General features: G+C 47.9%; 1 protein-coding gene and 1 non-coding gene across 2 annotated transcripts in view; one reads left to right on the forward strand and one right to left on the reverse strand.

Annotated features, from left to right (window-relative positions):
• ELK3 (ELK3, ETS transcription factor) overlaps positions 1-18,330 on the reverse strand; it is a 73,028-nt gene that overhangs the window by 29,566 nt on the left and 25,132 nt on the right. The window contains exon 2 of the mRNA XM_003783337.3: positions 11,193-11,401. Coding sequence (XP_003783385.1) covers positions 11,193-11,399 — 207 coding nt within the window. The 5' untranslated portion in view covers positions 11,400-11,401. The remainder of the gene's footprint in view (positions 1-11,192; positions 11,402-18,330) is intronic.
• On the forward strand, positions 16,266-16,370 carry LOC111723107. Its single transcript, XR_002771724.1, has one exon. It is a non-coding gene; the product is annotated as a U6 spliceosomal RNA (small nuclear RNA).

The following is an 18,330-nucleotide window of genomic DNA, read 5'->3' on the forward strand; positions in this document are numbered from 1 at the left end:
GCTGACTCCTGGGAGAGTTTTCTTGTGGTTTGGGTTAAGATATTTATTTTCTGGCACGAGTAACCTGCAGTGGGAATTATCTCACCATACTCGGCAGCCTGAAATCGGGGCTGGTGGTGGGGGCAGCCAGTCCTCATCCTTGCTGCCTGAGTTACTGTGGCACCCTGAGGGTGCTAATGACAAGAGCCATCTTGCTGGCCTGGCAGGACACCCTGGCCCAGGAGGCTCAGGCTGGATGACGTTAATAACATTTTTTCCAGCCCCTTCTTAGCTGGTTGCTCCTGCTGCTCCCTTGACCTGGCTGTGTAAAAATTGAAGATATTTTTATTCAAGATCCTGTGAAGTGTTAATAAAATATAAAACCGCTCCCCTTCATTTGCTCTGCTGGCTGGGGGAGTTGCCAACAATGACCTTCCCGTTTTGAGTGACCACCTCCAGTGCTAGCAGATGGCACTGGGGTGGGGTGCAGGGGCTGATCCACGGAACCATGGGTGATCTGTGTTCTCATCCTGGCCTTGTCACTGGCTGGCTTGGAAAATCGCCTCCCCTGAAGGAGGGGTAGGTAGAGAAAGCAGCTTTCCCGGGTCCTCTGAGTGCTGACATTCCAGGATGACAGCCGTCCTGCTAAGCTTGGAGAAGGCTGCCTGCTTGTCTCATACTCATCCAAACTCCGTTCCCTTGGCACTTCCTGGCCCTGCAGATGCCAGGAACAGTATGGAAAACCAGCTCCTGGTCTGGATGAGACAGAAGGAGACAGCAGGAGAAACAAAGTGCCTCTGGGGCAGGACACAGTGCAGGGACAGCAATCACCTAGTGTCACATCAGCTGGAGGAGGTGAAATCAGAGATGAGTTTGAAGACTGCCTGGAAGCCGGAAGGACAGGAGATGCTGGGCAAGGGGGCGGAGGAGGCAGTGGGGCTAGGGCCAGATGGCAAAGGGAGTTTGGAGTCCTTCCTGGAAGCTGCAGGGAGCTGGGCAGGTGCACACACAGGAGTGCCACGCTCCAATCTGGCTTACTTTAGGAGGTAATGTCTGGTGGCCTGGGGTGTTCTGGGGCCAGCAGACCAGCACTTCACCTTCTCTGCTGGCTCAGATAATCCTGCCAGCAGTTTTAACATTGTCATTCAAATCAAAAACATACTGGGGCCTATCTCTTCTCTCTAAAGGCCCTTGGGGCAATGATCAGTGCTACTGAGAATTTAGGATTCACATACAGACCACAGGTCTGCAGCCAACTGCTCCTCCAGCTTTAGCACCCTGAGAGCAACCTTGGGTCAAGACTTGTAGCTGGACGTTCTGCCCCCCAACCAGCTGTTTCGTTTCAGATCCAATACTTAAAACTTCTCTGAGACTGAATATCCCTCCCTCAAAAATGGGCCTGTTACTGGCCATGAAGGCAGGAGTGTGATGAGTTAGAAAACGCGTTAATAAGTATAAAAATACCCACTGCGGTGCCTGGATGAAAACAAAATGCTCCATACATGTGAGTTTCCTCTCCTCCTGTTACAAATTCGGAGTAGGAACCGAGATAAACTGTGGTTGGGGGACAGGCAGGAGGAGGGGAAGAGGCCGGCCAGAGGAACAGCTGGGGTGTGGGTGGATGGTGGGTGGTATGATGTGCATGTTGGGGTTTTTGTCAGTTTGTCTACACAACCACAAAATTTTCCTGCAGCTAAAATCCCAGAAGCAGGAGTGTTCATGCTGGCAAACTCGGCGCTGGTGTGGGCTTGGGCAACAGCCTGACGTAAGTGGATTTGGCAAGGCCACGGGAGCCTTGGCAGCCGAGCCCCGCGCACAGAAGCATCCTCATCAACACAGTGTCGATGGCGCTCCCAAGCCGCTGGCTCATCCTTGTTTCTTAGCAACTGCCCTATTTGGGGGAACACTGCGAGCCACAGGGAAGCTGGCCTGGAAACACGTGCAAGGCAGGCAGCACCCCACTGTCAAGATGCAGTGCCCCTCCAGCAGTCGGACCTCTTTATGCCAGGTGCTATCTCCCAGGGCAATGTGGCCAGATTGGAAGACCTCCATGAGGCCACTCTGCCACTCCACAGGTCTCCAGGCAGCTTCCCAGGACCAAAAACTCCCCGAGAGGCCCTGGCTATCCCCGTGGTCCCCAGGCAATAGTCCAGTCGCCATCTGTTATACTTCAAGCCCTCTGAGAAGCTGACATGGTACAAAGGGAAAAAAAAGACACCCAACAAAACACACCAGGCTCTCAACACTCAGACCCAGGGCTGGGCACAGAGCGCCCCTTTGATGCATAAAACACTCAGAACAGAGTCCAGGATAGACGGGTCTTCTGTAAAATTCCACAGCCAACAAATGCGTTCTAGAAACCTTCTGGGTATAAACAGCTGCCGGGTGTTTGTTCTTTCTCCACTCTGACAATATATCATTTTACCTTCACGAAATTTATTTTGGAGAATTAAAGAATTCCACCAGGGCTAGGCTTCTTGGCACAGGCAGTTGGTCTCAGATAGCCATTATTAACACTAACATTTTCGTGTCGTGATTGCACAGCCAATTTAAAATGAATTATCCAATTAAGTTAAGAAGGCGATGTGCTCTGCTTCCAGGAATAGGTTGCCAATGACTCTGTCTTGACTGTTCTCCCCTAAACCCTTTCCAATTAAGTAAAGATTGTTCAGTACGTTGTGAGGCTGAGCTGGGAGGTTGCTGTGGAGACGGGAGGATTCTATCACCATTTTCATCTCTTGGTGAGAAGGGAACAGGCAGAGCCCTCAGCCTCCCCCCCGGGATGAATGTTCTCCACCAACAAGGACAAAAGGCCTGTTAGACGGGGGAAAGGATGAGGGATTGCATGAGCTTCCAGGTCTCTTTCTGCAGCAACCCAGAGGAGCCACACGTCTTCCGCTTCTTTGCAGCAGGAGACAGCTGCCCACCTTATGTGAATGCCAGACTCCACCATTTCCCTCTCCACCCCCAGTCGCTTTTAAAAGGACCTTGTAGGACCTTGATGTTGCAGGTGTAACACGGCCAACTCAGCCAGCAGAGAGAAATGGATTTGGGGTAACTGGCCAAAAAGATCAGGGCTGCGCGGTCAGAGTGTAAAACCATCAATGTCATGAAGATTAAGAGAAGGCAGAGACTGTGATTTCCAAATACAAATCTGATCCTGGCATTCTCTTCTTTCACCCCTTTACTGGCTCTCACCATGAAGTTCTCACTGGTTAGCGGGAATATATATACCATATCTTCAGCGCGATATATATACCATACTCTACTCCTCACTCACTTTTCCAACCTCATCTCTCCATTCCCCAAATAAAAACGGTGCACTTGAAACAGTCAAACTCACGCATCCCTGTCCTTGCTCATGCTGTTCCCTTCTTAGCCTGTGTCCTTCCAGGCTAGGAAATTGATTCTCTTCCTCAAGCCCCGGAGGCCCACCCTCTGCCTTTGCTTCCTTCCCAGCTCTCCTGGAAGACCCCAGCATCACGGCCATGCCCACACTTTATGCCGTGTACTCTACTAAAATTGGTTTGGATGTCTGTCTCCCCGATCAGCTGCTGAGCCACTCAAGGGGAGGGAGGTATATTTTCAAAAGAATGGATGCATGACTACGGTAAAGTCAGAGGTGAAAGAAGGACCCGTGTCAATCAGAGGCAGACACGTAACTAAGAAGTGAATAAACACAGTGAACACAACAGCTCCTCCTGCCTTCAAACCCAGCCTGCGAAGTACACAGGCAGTTGTCGGGCCAGTTACAGGCATGCTCTGGGCATCTGGCCCTACCTACTCCACCCTAAGATGAAATATTTAAAAACCAAGTCTGTCCACTGCTGTTAAGAGGTAAAAAAGAGTTGTGAGCTTGTTAATAAATAAAACCTCTGAAAGAGATCTTTCTTACTACATCAGGTTATAAAAGTACCTTCTGGAAGACTGGTTAAACCTAAAGGGGTAAAATACCCAAAAATTCACCATCAGAATCAGTCACAAACTTGGACTTAGAGTGAGATTGAGGAAGGCAAGCTGTTTGGTGGGGGACAGCCCTGAAATGCCCAAGTTCCCATTTAGGACTCAGACACAGCCACCCACGACCTGCCCATTTCTCAAACTGAACAGGGCATTCCTGGCCATACCTGGGGAGTAAACCCTGCTTGTTCCATGACTGTTCTTAGAATTCTAACTGCATTTGCCCAGCAGCCTCTTCCAAAGCTGTAAGTGGGGAGGTGGGCCTCTGGCAAAGCTCAGCTGCAAACACTGACCCTCCCGGTATCCTCAAAACATTCACACGGGCAATCCCCAGACACACAGGTGCAGGAAGGAGCCTCCAAGGCCAACGCCAGATCTCAGCCGTAGCTAATCCAGGATTGAAGCCACCAGCGCTGGCTTTTCATCCCGTGTAAGTCATCTGTTAAAACCAGCTCAGGGAGCTGCTGATTTCCCAACAACTGAGTCGCTCCCAAGGAGGACTTGTCATCTTTACCTGTCTCCACTCTAGGGACCTGGCAATACCGTGACATGCCTGTCTTTGAATCTAGTGTCACACCTGTCACTGAATCTAGCCGTGTACATGCTGTTGAATCTGGTCTCACCCCTGCTGTTGAATCTAGATGCTGCCTATGTCATGGAGAGCAATTCCTTCTTAGGATTTGCTGAATCAAGCCACTCTCTCCAAGGCTGTCCATTTCTGTGTAATTTTGAAAACCTAAACAAAAGCCAAGTAGTGCCTGAAATACAGTCACACGTCACCTAACGACTGAGATACATTCTAAGAAACATGTTGTTAGGCCCTTTTGTCCCTCTGGAAACCACATAGTATATTCACTCAAACCTAGATGGGACAGCCAGTCCCCACCTAGGCAATGTGGAATAACCTCTCTCTCCGAGGCTACAAACCTATATAGCAAGTTATTGTATTGAATACTACAAACAACTATTATACAGAGGTAAATATTTATGTAACTAAACATATCTAAACATCGAAAAGCAATGAGATCTGGGACCACTGTCCTATATGTGGTCTGTAACCGACCAAAACATTACATGGCGCATGACTGTATACATATGTGTGTCCCCCTCCAAAAACATGTTGAAGTCCTAACCCCTGGTACCTGTGACCATGACCTAATTTGGAAATAGGGTCTTTGCAGATAAAACTAAGTTAAGATGAGGTCCTACAGCAATGAGGTGGGGCCCTAATCCAATGACTGGTACCCTTATCAGAGGAAAATTTGGGCATAGAGACCCACAGGGAGAAAGACACGTGATGACATAGGCAGAGATCAGAGTGATGTGGTTGCAAGCCAGGTAACGACAAAGATTGCTAGCAGCCATTGGGAGCAAAGAAGTGGCACAAAAGGGTTCTACACAGAGCTTTGGGGGGGGGCGAAACCCCCACGACACCTTGATTTTGGACTTCTGCCTCAGAACTGGGAGGGAATCAATTTCTGTTGTTTTAAGCCACCCAGTTTGTGGCAATCTGTTACAGCAGCACTAGCAAACTAGTACAGCACCATAACCGAAAGGCACGCCATTTTCATTACATAAGTGATGCGTATTTAAGTAGCATACTCTTTCACTTAGCACTGGCTGAGCAGCTGACATGTGCTGGAACCCGTGCAAGGTACCAGAGCAACAAAACAAAGATGGTTCAGCCAGAAGACCACGATACAGACAGTTGTGTGAGGAAGGAGACAGCTATACAGACACCTGTAGTGGAAGGCAGCACATTTGATATGTACACATGATGAAAATGACAAGCTCTCCTGACTGTGCACTTGCCAGGGGCCTGGCACTGTGCTGAGGACCTTGCACGCATCATATCTCCTAATCCTCATACCACTCAGTGAGGAGATCTGCTATTATTATCCTCACTCTCCGATGGGTGAACCCAGACTCTGAGACCAAGGGACGTTGGACTCTAATCTCGATAGCAGGTATTATAAAGCTCACACGGGCCATTCCAGGAGCAAGGAAGACAGAGACGTGTTCCAACTGGGGGTCCACAGAGAAGGCAGTGAGCTTTGATCCAGAAGAGCAAGGAAGAGTGATATAAATAGGAAAGCATCTAAAATAGGTGCTCTAAAACTAGCCGGGTGCTGTGGTGGGTGCCTGGAGTCCCAGCTACTAGGAGGCTGAGGCAAGAGAATCTCTTTAGCCCAAGAGTTTGAGGTTGATGTGAGCACCAACGCCACAGCCACAGCACTCTACTGAGGGAGACAAAGTGACACTCTGTCTCAAAAGAAAAAAAATACAAAAGCGTCTTAGTAGCTGAGTTTTTGAAACAGCCTAAATATATAAAACTAGGTGGGTGGATAAAGAAACTATTGTCATCCATCTTCAGTCATTAAAAAGTAGAACTGAGAGCTCCCAATAGCACCAAAGTGAAAAGAACCTTAGGCCAGGCACGTTGGCTCTGCAATCTTAGCACTCTGGAAGGCCCAGGTGGGTGGACCAACTGAGCTCAGGAGTTCAAGACCAGCCTGAGCAAGAGTGAGACCCTTGTATCTAAAGGAAAAATTAGCAGGGCATTGTGGCAGGCATCTGCCATCCCAGCTACTCGGGAGGCTGAGGCAAGAGGATCACTTGAGCCCAAGAGTTTGAGGTTGCTCTGAGAACACCACAGCACTCTACTCGGGGGGATAGAGTGAGACTCTTGTCTCAAAAAAAAGAGCCTTTATACCCATATCTTGTGTCCCCCTCCTCCATGTGCCTGGACAGCAGGGAAATAGCAAAGGTTTTAATTTTTTCTTAGCACTTGTCTGAATTTCTCTAATTAGTAACAGAAAAATTGTTAACCATATATCCCTCTGACTGATATTTCAAGGTGCCTGTCATGCTGGGACCCTGTTCTCAGCACTACACGTGTGTCAAAGCAGCTAATCCCACTAAAATCTGATGGGGTAGACTCTACTATTACATCTATTTCACAGAAAAGGAAACCAAGATCCAGATGGATTAGGCAAACTACCCACCGTCACAGAGACAATCTGCCCTGGAGCTCAGGCCTGAATCCCCTCGCTATCATAATAATCAGGAAAGGGCAGGAAAAAAAGGCACTTTCTGGAGGAACAATGATTAAAGCACCAACCTGACCCCATGAGCAAATGTATCATTTTCTTCCAGTGCCTTCTGCAACATTTGCACACATTTTCTACTTTTTCCCCCCTGCCCATTTTCAATATTCTGGAATGAGCTAAAAATACATAACATATAAAAATAATGAGATTCTTATGCTTGTCTACTTGAGCAGGAAAACTTCCCTATTAGGACAAACCGAGGGATGTGCAGTTTCAGCCAAGAGTGAAGAGCTGATGGCTAGCAAAGGACAGCAAAGAAGAAGGCAGCTGCCAAGTTCAGGAATTGCCTAATCTGTGCGGCCAGTGAGAAAGGAGGAGGATCTGAACTCTGAAAGGCAGACAGGGGCAGACTGTGGGCTGGGAGACTGGGGGACACTCACAAAGGTCAGAACAGAGCACACCATGGATGCCGGGTGGCTTCCCACCCCCCCGAGACCCTGCTCAAATATCTCTCAGGTTAGAAACCCAGCCATTTTAAGACTGCCATCTTTGTGGGTCACAAATGCTGAGATAGGCCAGGCACGGTGGTTCACGCCTATAATCCTGGCACTCTGGGAGGCCAAAGTAGGCAGATCGCTTGAGCTCATGAGTTCCAGACCAGCCTGAGCCAGAGCGAGACCCTGTGTCTACTAAAAATAGAAAAACTAGCCAGCTGTGGTGGGCACCTGTAGTCCCAGCTACTCAGGAGGCTGAGACAAGAGGATCTCTTGAGCCCAGGAGTTTGAGGTTACTATGAGCTATGATGCCACAGCACTCTACCCAGGACACAGAATGAGGCTCTGTCTCAAAAAAAAAATGCTGACATATTGGCAGTTTCATACAGTTCCATTTATACATACAGCCACAGAGTTATATTGGCAAAATTCAAAGAAAGTGCTCATCATCAAATGTAAAACAGTATAATTTCTATCACCTTCTTCTGACATTTCTCCTCCTCCTCACCTTTTCTTCCTCTCCCCTCCACTCCCCACACCCTCCCCCCTTCTTCATTTCCCCTTGCCTCTTCCTCCTCTTCTTTGAAACTATATTAGGAGCCTAACTTTCAGTCTTTTTTGTTGTTGTTGACACAGGGTCTCACTCCATGGCCCTGGGTAGAATACTGTGTTGTCATTATAGCTCATACCAAACCTCAAACTTGGGCTCAAAGAGATCTTTTTTTTTTTTTTTTCTCCAGTTTTTGGCTGGGGCGGGGTTTGAACCCACCAACTCTGGTTATGGGCCCGGCACCCTACTCCTTGAGCCACAGGCACCGCCTCAAAGCAAAACTCTTGCCTCAGCCTCCCGAGTAACTGGAACTACAGGTGCCCACCATGACACCCAGCTAGTTTTTCTATTTTCAGTAGAGACAGGGTTCTCACTCTTGCTCAGGTTGGTCTCACACTCCTGAACTCAAGCAATCCACTCACCTCAGCCTCCCAGAGTGCTTGCTTACATCACAGACGAGAGCCACCACGGCTGGCCCTAACTTTTTCAGTCTTAACTCACCACCTGAGAGCATTACACAAGGCAGATTCAAACAGCTGCATGTGTGTGCATGCATTCATGTATGTATATGGAGGGAAAGGCCAAGAGGCTGCCCACTCTGTTAGCTCCAGCTCACGGCTCCAGGCTACTTGAAGGGCATGTGGCCAACCCCCATGTTCCCCCCAGCAGGAGAGGAAGAGAATGGCACTGGCAGGCAGGCCACACTAGCCACTCAGACCCTAGACCTTGGGCTCTGCATGATGCAAAGTGTTTGCCGGGATCTTTCAGTACTGAAGCTCCTGGTAATAAACAAAACTTCTGGCCAGGAGCAGTGGCTCATCCCTATAATACCAGAATTTTAGGAGGCCAAGGAGGGAGGATCACTTGAGGCCAGGAGTTTGAGACCAATCTGGGCAACATGGCAAGTCCCCATCCATTAAAAAAAAAATTAAAAAATTAGCCAGAAGGGGCAGTGCCTGTGGCTCAAAGGAGTAGGGTGCTGGTCCCATACACTGGAGGTGGTGGGTTCAAACAAACCCCGCTCTGGCCAAAAACTGCAAAAAAAAAAAAAGTTAGCCAGAAGGGTGGCACTGTGGCTCAAAGGACTAGGGTGCCAGCCCCATATGCTGGAGGTGGCAGGTTCAAACCCAGCCCTGGCCAAAAACTGCAAAAAAAAAAAAAAAATAAGCCAGACTGTAGTCCCAGCCACTCAGAAGACTGAGGTAGGCCAATCACTTGAGCCCAAAAGTTCAAAGTTACAGTGAACTTTGGCCACTGAACTTTGGCGTTGGCAACAAAGCAAGATCCTTTCTCTAATAAAATAAAAAAAAAATCTGAAAAAAGAAAAGAAATAAACAAAACTTCTTAGGTTGTACTATCTTTTGCAGCCTGATCACCTGCCTGAAACTCAGACGTTCAAAGGCAAAGGAAATGAATAGCCTAGAAGGCAGGGCGTGTGTGTGCCTTTTGGCTGGGAACCTGGACAGACCAGATGAGTTCAAGTGCAGGCTCTGTACCCTTCCCGGCTGCGAGAGCTTGAACAGGTTTGGCAGCCTTACCCTCTGGATAAGGGAGGATGACCACAGCAGCGACTGTCTCATGGGGTTGTTGTAAAGTTTAAAGGTATTCAGCATAGGGCCTTAGAGTCTTACAGAAAAGACCAAAACATACTTATTGACTGAAAGCTATAAAACTGCCTTCTCTAGAGAATTTAAAAATCTGCCCAAGGGTCATCAGGTGTAGTCTAAACAGCAGTGGCATTCCCAGTCTAGTAAGCTGTCACTTCCAACCTAGGAGATCACTTTATACTAAGGAGACACAACTCTCAGCCTGCTACCCAGGCTAGTGAAGAAATGAATACAAGTTCCAGACACCGAGGCAGGACTTCATTTCTTTGACACCTTGATTTAAAACAATAAAAATGCTTTTCTAGTTTCAAAGAGGAGCTTTTAGGCACGCTGCCAGGATGCAATAGGGACTATTTTCCTTCAGGGGGTCCCAATTGGCCTTATAGAGCTGAGAACCTGGGGAAACATGCAAAACAATAAGCCATCTGTGAGGCTTTCAGACACTGCAATTTGCAAGAAGTGCTTTTATATTTTAGTAGGGCGCTGCAGAAAGTCAGGATTAATTAATTACTACATTAAATGAGAGCACCTTTAGCATTTCGATGACATAATCATGTGCAATTATGATCACAGAAAGGCATACTTTATAATTAATGATGTCTCTGTTTCCTGAAATGTGTAATCCTTGTGTCTTGAATTCCAAAGAGGCTGGCAGAGAGAAGCCCTTAAATATAGATGAGGAATTAATATTTAAATCAGTTCTTAATTCACCTTTTAATATGAACAATAAAAACCAGAACAAAAGCTTACCATCATCATGACTCTGCTAAGTCTTTATGTCTATGAGGCAAATTATCTGGCAACAGATTCCAGCAGAAATGGGCAACAATTACAGGCCTGAAATGGTTATCCTCGATAGCAATAATTTTGCTCTAGCAAGCGTATTAACTGCTTTTCCAGAAATGCATTACAACTCACTCCAACTGTCCCCACTTTGGCAACCAAGCTATAGTCTCACTTAACAAAGCCCTCTCTCTCATCTCAGTGACTTAAAAATGAAAATGTTTTCGTCTTCCAATTAGGGGAGTTTCTCATAAAATTGCCAACACCCTGTACCACCGAGCAGTGTTCTAAGTACTTGACATGTAATGGCTCAGTCTTCACAATAATCCTGAGATGGGTACTATTACAATTCTTATGTAATAAATAAGGACACTGAGGTACCGCGTTGTTAAAAAAATAATTTGTCTAAGCAAACAACAAACCAGACAGGACAAAGAGACCTTCTACATTTTAACATTCATTTTGTCACTCAGGCAACTCAACATTAGGGAAACCTCAGAATTTCCCCATATCTCTCAAGTTCTTCAGCTATGTACAAATGAAAACGCAGAGGAATGCAAAATTAATCCCACGGTAACTTCCGGGGGTGTGGTGGTGGTGGTTCTCTACTCAATAGTTTTCCTCAAGAAAAAGAAAAGGCACAGCCCCGCTCCATCTCAATTCCTAATTCAATCCATCGGACACTGTTTTCTTTCACCAATGAAACACGAAGGGGAATTCCACCCACCCCGCACCCCGGCAGTCTCAGGCAAGGTCACCAAAGGCCTACCTTGTCATAATAGTATCTCAGGGCTCTGCTCAGCTTATCGTAGTTCATATTTGTCTTGTTCTTTCGGAGTCCCCACAGCTTGGCCACTTCTTCTGCTTTGAGAAGTTTGAATTCACCATCGTTCGAGGTCCAGCAGATCAAATGCTCATGTTTCTGGTCCAGCAGCAACTGCAACAGGAACTGCCACAGCGTGATTGCACTCTCCATACCTGGGGAGGAGGGACCGGGTCAGAGCTCGCGTCAGGGCGCCACGCACGAAGGGGGGAGGGGAGGGGTTCAGCAGGGGCTACTCCGCCTACCCCCTCCCCACCCCCACCCGCCCCAGAGAACCCCATGATGAAAACTAGCTTTGATTTCCACCGCACCAGGCCATTCTAAGCTGGGAGCTTTTATGGCAGCTGGTTTGTAAACAGCCACCACTCGGCGAGAAAGCCCCCTGATCCCCCCATATTCATCACACCTCTCCCCCCAAGTGACCGCAAGGCTTCAGACTAATGTAAAACAGAGGTCTGGAGCGGTGCCTCAGGCCTGTAATCCCAGCACTCTGGGAGGCCGAGGCGGTGGATCACTTGATCGCGCGGGTTCGAGACCAGCAGAGCAAGAGCGAGACACCCCCCCTCCCCCATCTCTAAAAAATAGCCGGGCGTCGTGGTGGGCGCCTCTCGTCCCAGCTACCCGGAAGCTGAGGCAAGAGAATCACTTGAGCCCAAGAGTTGGAGGTTGCTGTGAGCTGTGATGCTCCAGCACTCTACTCTGGGTGATAGAGTGAGACTCTGCTCAAAAAAGAGAAAAAATTAAATAAATAAATAAGCAAATCAATCAACAATGACTAGCGAAAAGACCACTCGGAGAAAGAGTCCTCATTCAAACGCTTCCCCGCTTAACGCGAGCATCTGTCCCCACCCATCCCGTGTCCTTCTCCGCGTCCAGCCTCCAGAGGCCGTGCAGGCTGCGCCCAGCCTATTTATCTGGGCACGGGCGTCACCAGGGGGCGTGCTGTCGGCGTCTCCGTACCGTCGGCGTCCCCGCACCGTCGGCGTCCTCCCCGTACAGTCGGCGTCTCCGTACTGCCAGCGTCCTCCAGGTACTGTCAGCGTCCTCCCAGTACTGCCGGCGTCCTCCCTGTACCGTCGGCGTCCCCGCACCGTCGGTGTCTCCGTACTCTCAGCGTCCTCGGCGGGCATCCCCCGCACCGTCGGCGTCCCCAGCGTCGGGTCCTTCCTACCACGTGGCGAACGCCACACGGAAGAGACTTGCCCGATATTGTGAGCTGCCTGCCGTCTGCTAACCGCGCACAGCGCTCACACACGGCAGGGCCCCGTCAGCCCGTGCCCGTGGGACCGAAGAACTGACGCCGCCAAATTGCAGAGCCCTGTCCCTTCCTTTCCTAGCAAACCGCAAGGTCACAAGTGCCCAGAAGGGAAAAGCTGTTTTTCCCTCTACCAGAGGAGCGCCTATAAAATGGCATCCTTGACCAGCGTGGTGTAATTCCAACAATCGGGGAGGCCAAGGAGGGTGGATGGCTTGAGTTCACGAGTTTGAGACCACCCTAAGCGAGAGCGAGACTCCGTCTTTAAAAAAACTAGCAGGGCGTTGTGCCGGGCCCCTGTAGTCCCAGCTGTTGGGGAGGCTGAGGCAAGAGGATCGCTTGAGCCCAAGAGTCTGAGGTTGCTGTTGATGCAGGACAAGCGGCATCCCAGTCTGAGCTGGGGAAGCACGGACCAGCTGCCTCCACCTTGGCAATGTTGGTGCGGTAACAGCAAGCAGCAGAACCAGCAGGCTGGAGGGTGGGCAGGGGGTCCCCATTTCCTAGGCCTGGGACTAAAAGGGATTGTAGCCATTAATTTGCAACCCAGACAGATGTCCCAGACACGCTAAATGTAACCTATTGTTCCAGACAGACAGACGTCAGAGGCACGCTGAATGTAACCTGTTGTTCCAGACAGACAGATGTCCCAGACTCGCTAAATGTAACCTGTTGTTCCAGACAGACAGAAGCCACAGGCACACCCCGCTAAATGTAACTATCCAGGGCCCCATGCGACTATATATACCCCTAGACGAAGAGCCGACAGAGAAGGAGAGAGAGCACTTTTCTCGCCTGTCTCCAGTTTTCTGTCAAGAGCTCTGGCACTTCTGTCTTCTTTTCTGTACATAAATCCTGTCTTACCACTGATCTGTGGTCTGCAGATTCATTCTTTGAATCACCAGGAACCTACTGAAGAGCGAAATTCTCATATCACTGTGAGCTGTGATGCCACAACACTCTACTGAGGGCAACAAAGTAAGACTCTTGTCTCGGAAAAAAAAAAAAAAAAAAGTCATCCTTTTCCTTAGACTGGGGTGTGAACTTCATAAGTACTGTTTCTTCTACCTCAAATGTTCCCTAGTTTTGGAGCCTGGTGAACTCCTATTCATCCGTCATGACCCCACTCAAATGGGGGTCTCCTCAAAGACAGTTTTCTCCTGGGCAGTTTTCCAGCTTTAGTCATTTGAGGACTTTCATGGCAATGGGCACTGATTCTTTTCTTTCTTTTCTTTTGAGACAGTCTCACCCTCCATAGAGTGCTGTAACATCACAGCTCACAGCAACCTCCAACTCTTGGGCTCAAGTGATTCTCTTGCCTCAGCCTCCCAAGGAGCTGGGACTACAGGCACCCGCCACAACGCCTGGCTATTTTTAGAGACCTCTTTTAGAGATAAGGTCTCCCTCTGGCTTGGGCAAAACCTGTGAGCTCAGGCAATCCACCAGCCTTGGCCTCCCAGAGTGCTAGGATTACAGGCGTGAGCCACCACACCCAGCCAATGCACACTAATTCTAAATAATAATAATAATCTATCTGTTGCATCAATATTCATTAAATTAGAAGAGTGGTTATCAGTTACTGATCCTAAAGAAAATAATTCTCATCTCCCCCTCCCATCTAAAATGAGGGCATATAAATTTCTGGATTCCATCGTGATACTAGATAATCACCCTGTTATTTTTCCATGTGTATGATAAATAAATATTTCTCTTATTAAAAAAAAAAAAAGAAGTGGCTAGGCTGGCCATGAAAGCTTCTCTGCAGATCAAGTGTGGTTAAGTGGACACCTCAAGTGCCCTCAGTTGGGATGGGACAGAGGAAGCCAGGAAAGGCCAGAAGGTGGAAAGCTGGTGTCCTGCCTGCAGAGAAGCTCCAGAACCAAGCCCACAGAGAACTAGGACCCATGCCCTACTACGGCAGGGAGACACTTAAGTGCTGGGTGGAGCCTGGGGTAACAGCAACCAGGGGGCAGCAAGAAAGATGCAGAACTCTTTGAAAACAGAAGCCAGAATAATCGCCGTGGGGAGGATTATTTGTACCTATACTCCCTAACTCCAGGCATTCCTCTCACAGGTGCAGATTGCAGATTCTGACAATTATTTTTCTCTCTTTCCTCACAAAAATGGATGTGAAAATATCTAGCCACCCGTTAAGTATTCATTTCCTTATTTCTCTTAACATGTTTAACCAGAAGAATGCATCTTATTGTTTCTCTGAGCACCGTAGGTACAACATTGAGTTCCTCTGTTAAAGGACAGCAGACGAGGAATGCTGCCCAGATACCCACAAGGCATTTTATTTATGGCCCTGTAAGGGGGATATGCTTTACAAAGATCAATATGCCCCGCAACCGTCACTCCAAGACAGTAAATCGTTCCACTGTTGGATCAAAACTACCTTTTCAGTTCCTGCATCTTGCAAGTCCAACTGCTGGGACTCTGAGCAGCTGACAGGCTCCAGCTCCTAATATGAACCACCCTTCTGATCATCGGAGGATGAGCTACTCATTTTCTTCTCTCCGCTGGCGCTGAGAACTGCTAACAGTTGTCTCTAGTTCTTGAGGTTTCCTCAGCAAACACTTCAGACAGTAAACTAGCTTAAAATATCTTTGAAACTAAGTAGATGTTTGAAGGATCCTGCTCGGAAGGGCAGAGGCTGCAGTGGGTTTGGAGGTCTGGAAGGAAGGGACTGCTGGGCCTCCAGCCCACGCGCCAGACAAGAGAGTGGCCAGCCACTGCCACCACCACCCCTTTCACGGACATCACATTCCAAATGGGACAGCAGGGGAACAGAAACATCTATCCACATATTTCACACATAGCGCTTCAGCCGAGAGGGCCTCTCTGAGCTTCTTGTGCTTCCTGGAATCTCTTTTCATGGCGTTTCTAGCCCATGTGGCAGAGAGCATGTTCTGGGGGAGTGACTTGTGAGGGCCTATAGGGCAGAAGAGTTTAATGTACACAGGTCTTCACTCCTTACGTGACTCTGCAGCATGGCACGAGACAGGGTGGGGTATTTTTTCCAGCCCCATCCATGTCTGGTCTTGACAATCTGATTTCACCTGGCAGATGGACTAGGGTGTAGAAGTAGCTGATGTTCTGATTCTGAGCTGGGGTCTTATCAGGCACTGTAAGTCTGCACTTACTTTCCCTCCTGTGCTCTTCTTCCTGCAGGAAGCCCCACCCACCGAGAGTCTAAAGCAGCATCCCTGATGCCGACTTATGAGAAAAATAAATGCCACTGCAAGCCAGCAACTCTTGGGGCAGTTTGTTATGCAGCACCATTGCAGCAAAAGTTGATTATTCTAACACATATCATCTTGGTTTAAAGAAAAGTTCTCCCGACTGCCCATATCTTCACACTCTAGAGCTCAAGTTCACAATCATGAGCTGTGTCTAGACTCAGAAAAGCATGCTGCTGGCTCGGCACCTGTGGCTCAAGTGGCTAAGGCACCAGCCACATACACCTAAGGTGGCAGGTTCGAATCCAGCCCGGGCCCACCAAACAACAATGATGGATGCAACCAAAAAATAGCCAGGCGTTGTGGTGGGCGCCTATAGTCCCAGCTACTTGGGAGGCTGAGGCAGGAGACTCGCTTGAGCCCAGGAGTTAGAGGTTGCTGTGAGCTATGCTACAGCACTCTACCCAGGAGGATAGCTTGAGGCTCTGTCTCAAAAAAAAAAAGAAAAGAAAAGCATGCTGCTAACGTGGGCAGACTGGCAGATCACACCTTTACTCATAGGCCACAGCAGGTAGTGACAGCCACAGGTGTCTGATAAATTTATTCCAATAAATTGGAATGATACAGAGAAGATTGGCACAGCCCCTGCACAAGGATGACATGCAAATTCGTGAAGTATTCCTTCTTTTTTTTTGCAGTTTTTGGCCGGGGCCGAACCTACCACCTCCAGTATATGTGGCTGGCTGGCAATCCACTCCTTTGAGACACAGGCACTGCCCTAGTGTTCCATATTTTTTATAACAAAGATATTTGCACCAGAATGTTTATTGCAGCCCAATTCATAACTGCAAAGTCATGGAAGAAGCCCGTGCCCATCAATCCATGAAAGGATTGATAAATTGTGGTATATGTACACCATGGAATATTATGCAGCCTTTAAAAAGATGGAGACTTGACCTCTTTTATGTTTACACGGATGGAGCTGGAACATATTCCTCTTAATAAAGTATCTCAAGAATGGAAGAAAAAGTATCTACTATGAAACCAGTATATAACCACCCACACTTACGTATGAAAGATATAAAACAACTATAGCCCAAAACGAAGGGGGGAAGAAGAGGGGGAGGGAATGGGAAAGGATGGGTGGAGGGAAGGTAATCGGCGGGACCATACCTATGGTGTATTTTGCAAGGGTACATGGGAAATCTGTTATGTATAGAGTATAAATGTCTTAACACAATAATTAAGAAAGTGAGGTGAAGGCCATGTTAACCAGTTTGATGTAAGCATTCCAAACTATATAAAACCAGCACATTGTACCCATAAATGCATTAATGTACACAGCTATGATTTAATAAAAAAAAATAGAAGAAAGGAAGAAAAAAAAAGAATTGTGGAAGAGTAGAAATAAACAGGCAGAGGAGCAAATGGTGGGGATGGGGACCTGCTGTTTCACGGGTTCCTAGAATTCCAGAAAGGAGGAACTTGGCTGAGGGATGACAGGGAACTATATACCAGGAATCATGGAGCTGCCCCTCCAACTCGCCCCAGCTGCAGAGCTTGGGTGGTGGCTGGGGGCGTCAGGGAGAACACTGAGGATTACTCACAAGGGCTGCTTGTGAGCAACAGGGCTCCTGCGGAAGTGACTAAGGGCTCAGGCCCAGCCTCGCTCCCCGCCTCTCAAGCTCGCCCCAGCCACTCCTTGGCCCTGGTGGATCCACCGGTTTCAATGACTGTATAGTCACATAGAGCTCTACTGTTTGTTGGAAATCCCAGGCACACGTTACTCAGAGATGAGACTCAAAGATATTTCCCTGTGAGCTCATCCTCCTATCTACAAAGGAGGGTTCCTCCTTCCTACACTCAGCCATTCTGGTATATCAAGGAGGCCCAAGGCAGCTCTGGACCCATCACTTCTCTGGCCAGAGTGTCTGTGTGATTATGATGGGTGGGTGTATGAGGGAGTGGGGAGGGGGACAGGTGGGCATTGGGCCACCAGTTGACACTGCTGCTGTGGCTCTCTCCATTCAAGGGCACTCGCTTTGTTTAAGTTCCACTCTTAATGTATTTTTATCATGATGAAATCGAGTTTTATAATCTACCAACAATTTTCATATACAATTATGTTTGTTCCGTCACACCTCTGCCAGCTATAAATTTTGCCCTCCAGGGTGTTGGAAAGAATAAAGTTCTACCATTGTACTGGCAAGCATGCCCTTCCAATAACCACTAACAGTGTACATATTTGTAAAGTCATCTACGCACCTCATCAGAATAAAAACTTAGGTGATTATTTTTCTAAATAAATCCCTCGATGCCTACAATCCAAACTGAAGTCCGCTATCTTAACATGTAGGCACAATAACATCATCTGCTGGAACGCCACTGTAAGGAATGTTATTCATTCAAACAGCATGGCTCTTACTAAATAAAACGTTCAAGGAAAGTATTCATACTTGAGATTTATGTCTGATAACAGTATTAAGCACACAGAGGATGGCTTCAAGTTAAAATGTTTTATCAACCCAACTTCATTTAGCTGATTTCCCACAGCTCAGCTTAAAAATATCTGTAGAACACACGGAAGAAATGCCCAAGATCTTTTAAAAATATGACCCAAGTTTTTTCTAATTTGAAAATGCTTCTCTTT

Source organism: Otolemur garnettii, unplaced genomic scaffold (genome assembly GCF_000181295.1).
Source record: "Otolemur garnettii isolate 467f Iridium unplaced genomic scaffold, OtoGar3 scaffold00007, whole genome shotgun sequence".
Lineage (NCBI taxonomy): Eukaryota > Metazoa > Chordata > Mammalia > Primates > Galagidae > Otolemur > Otolemur garnettii.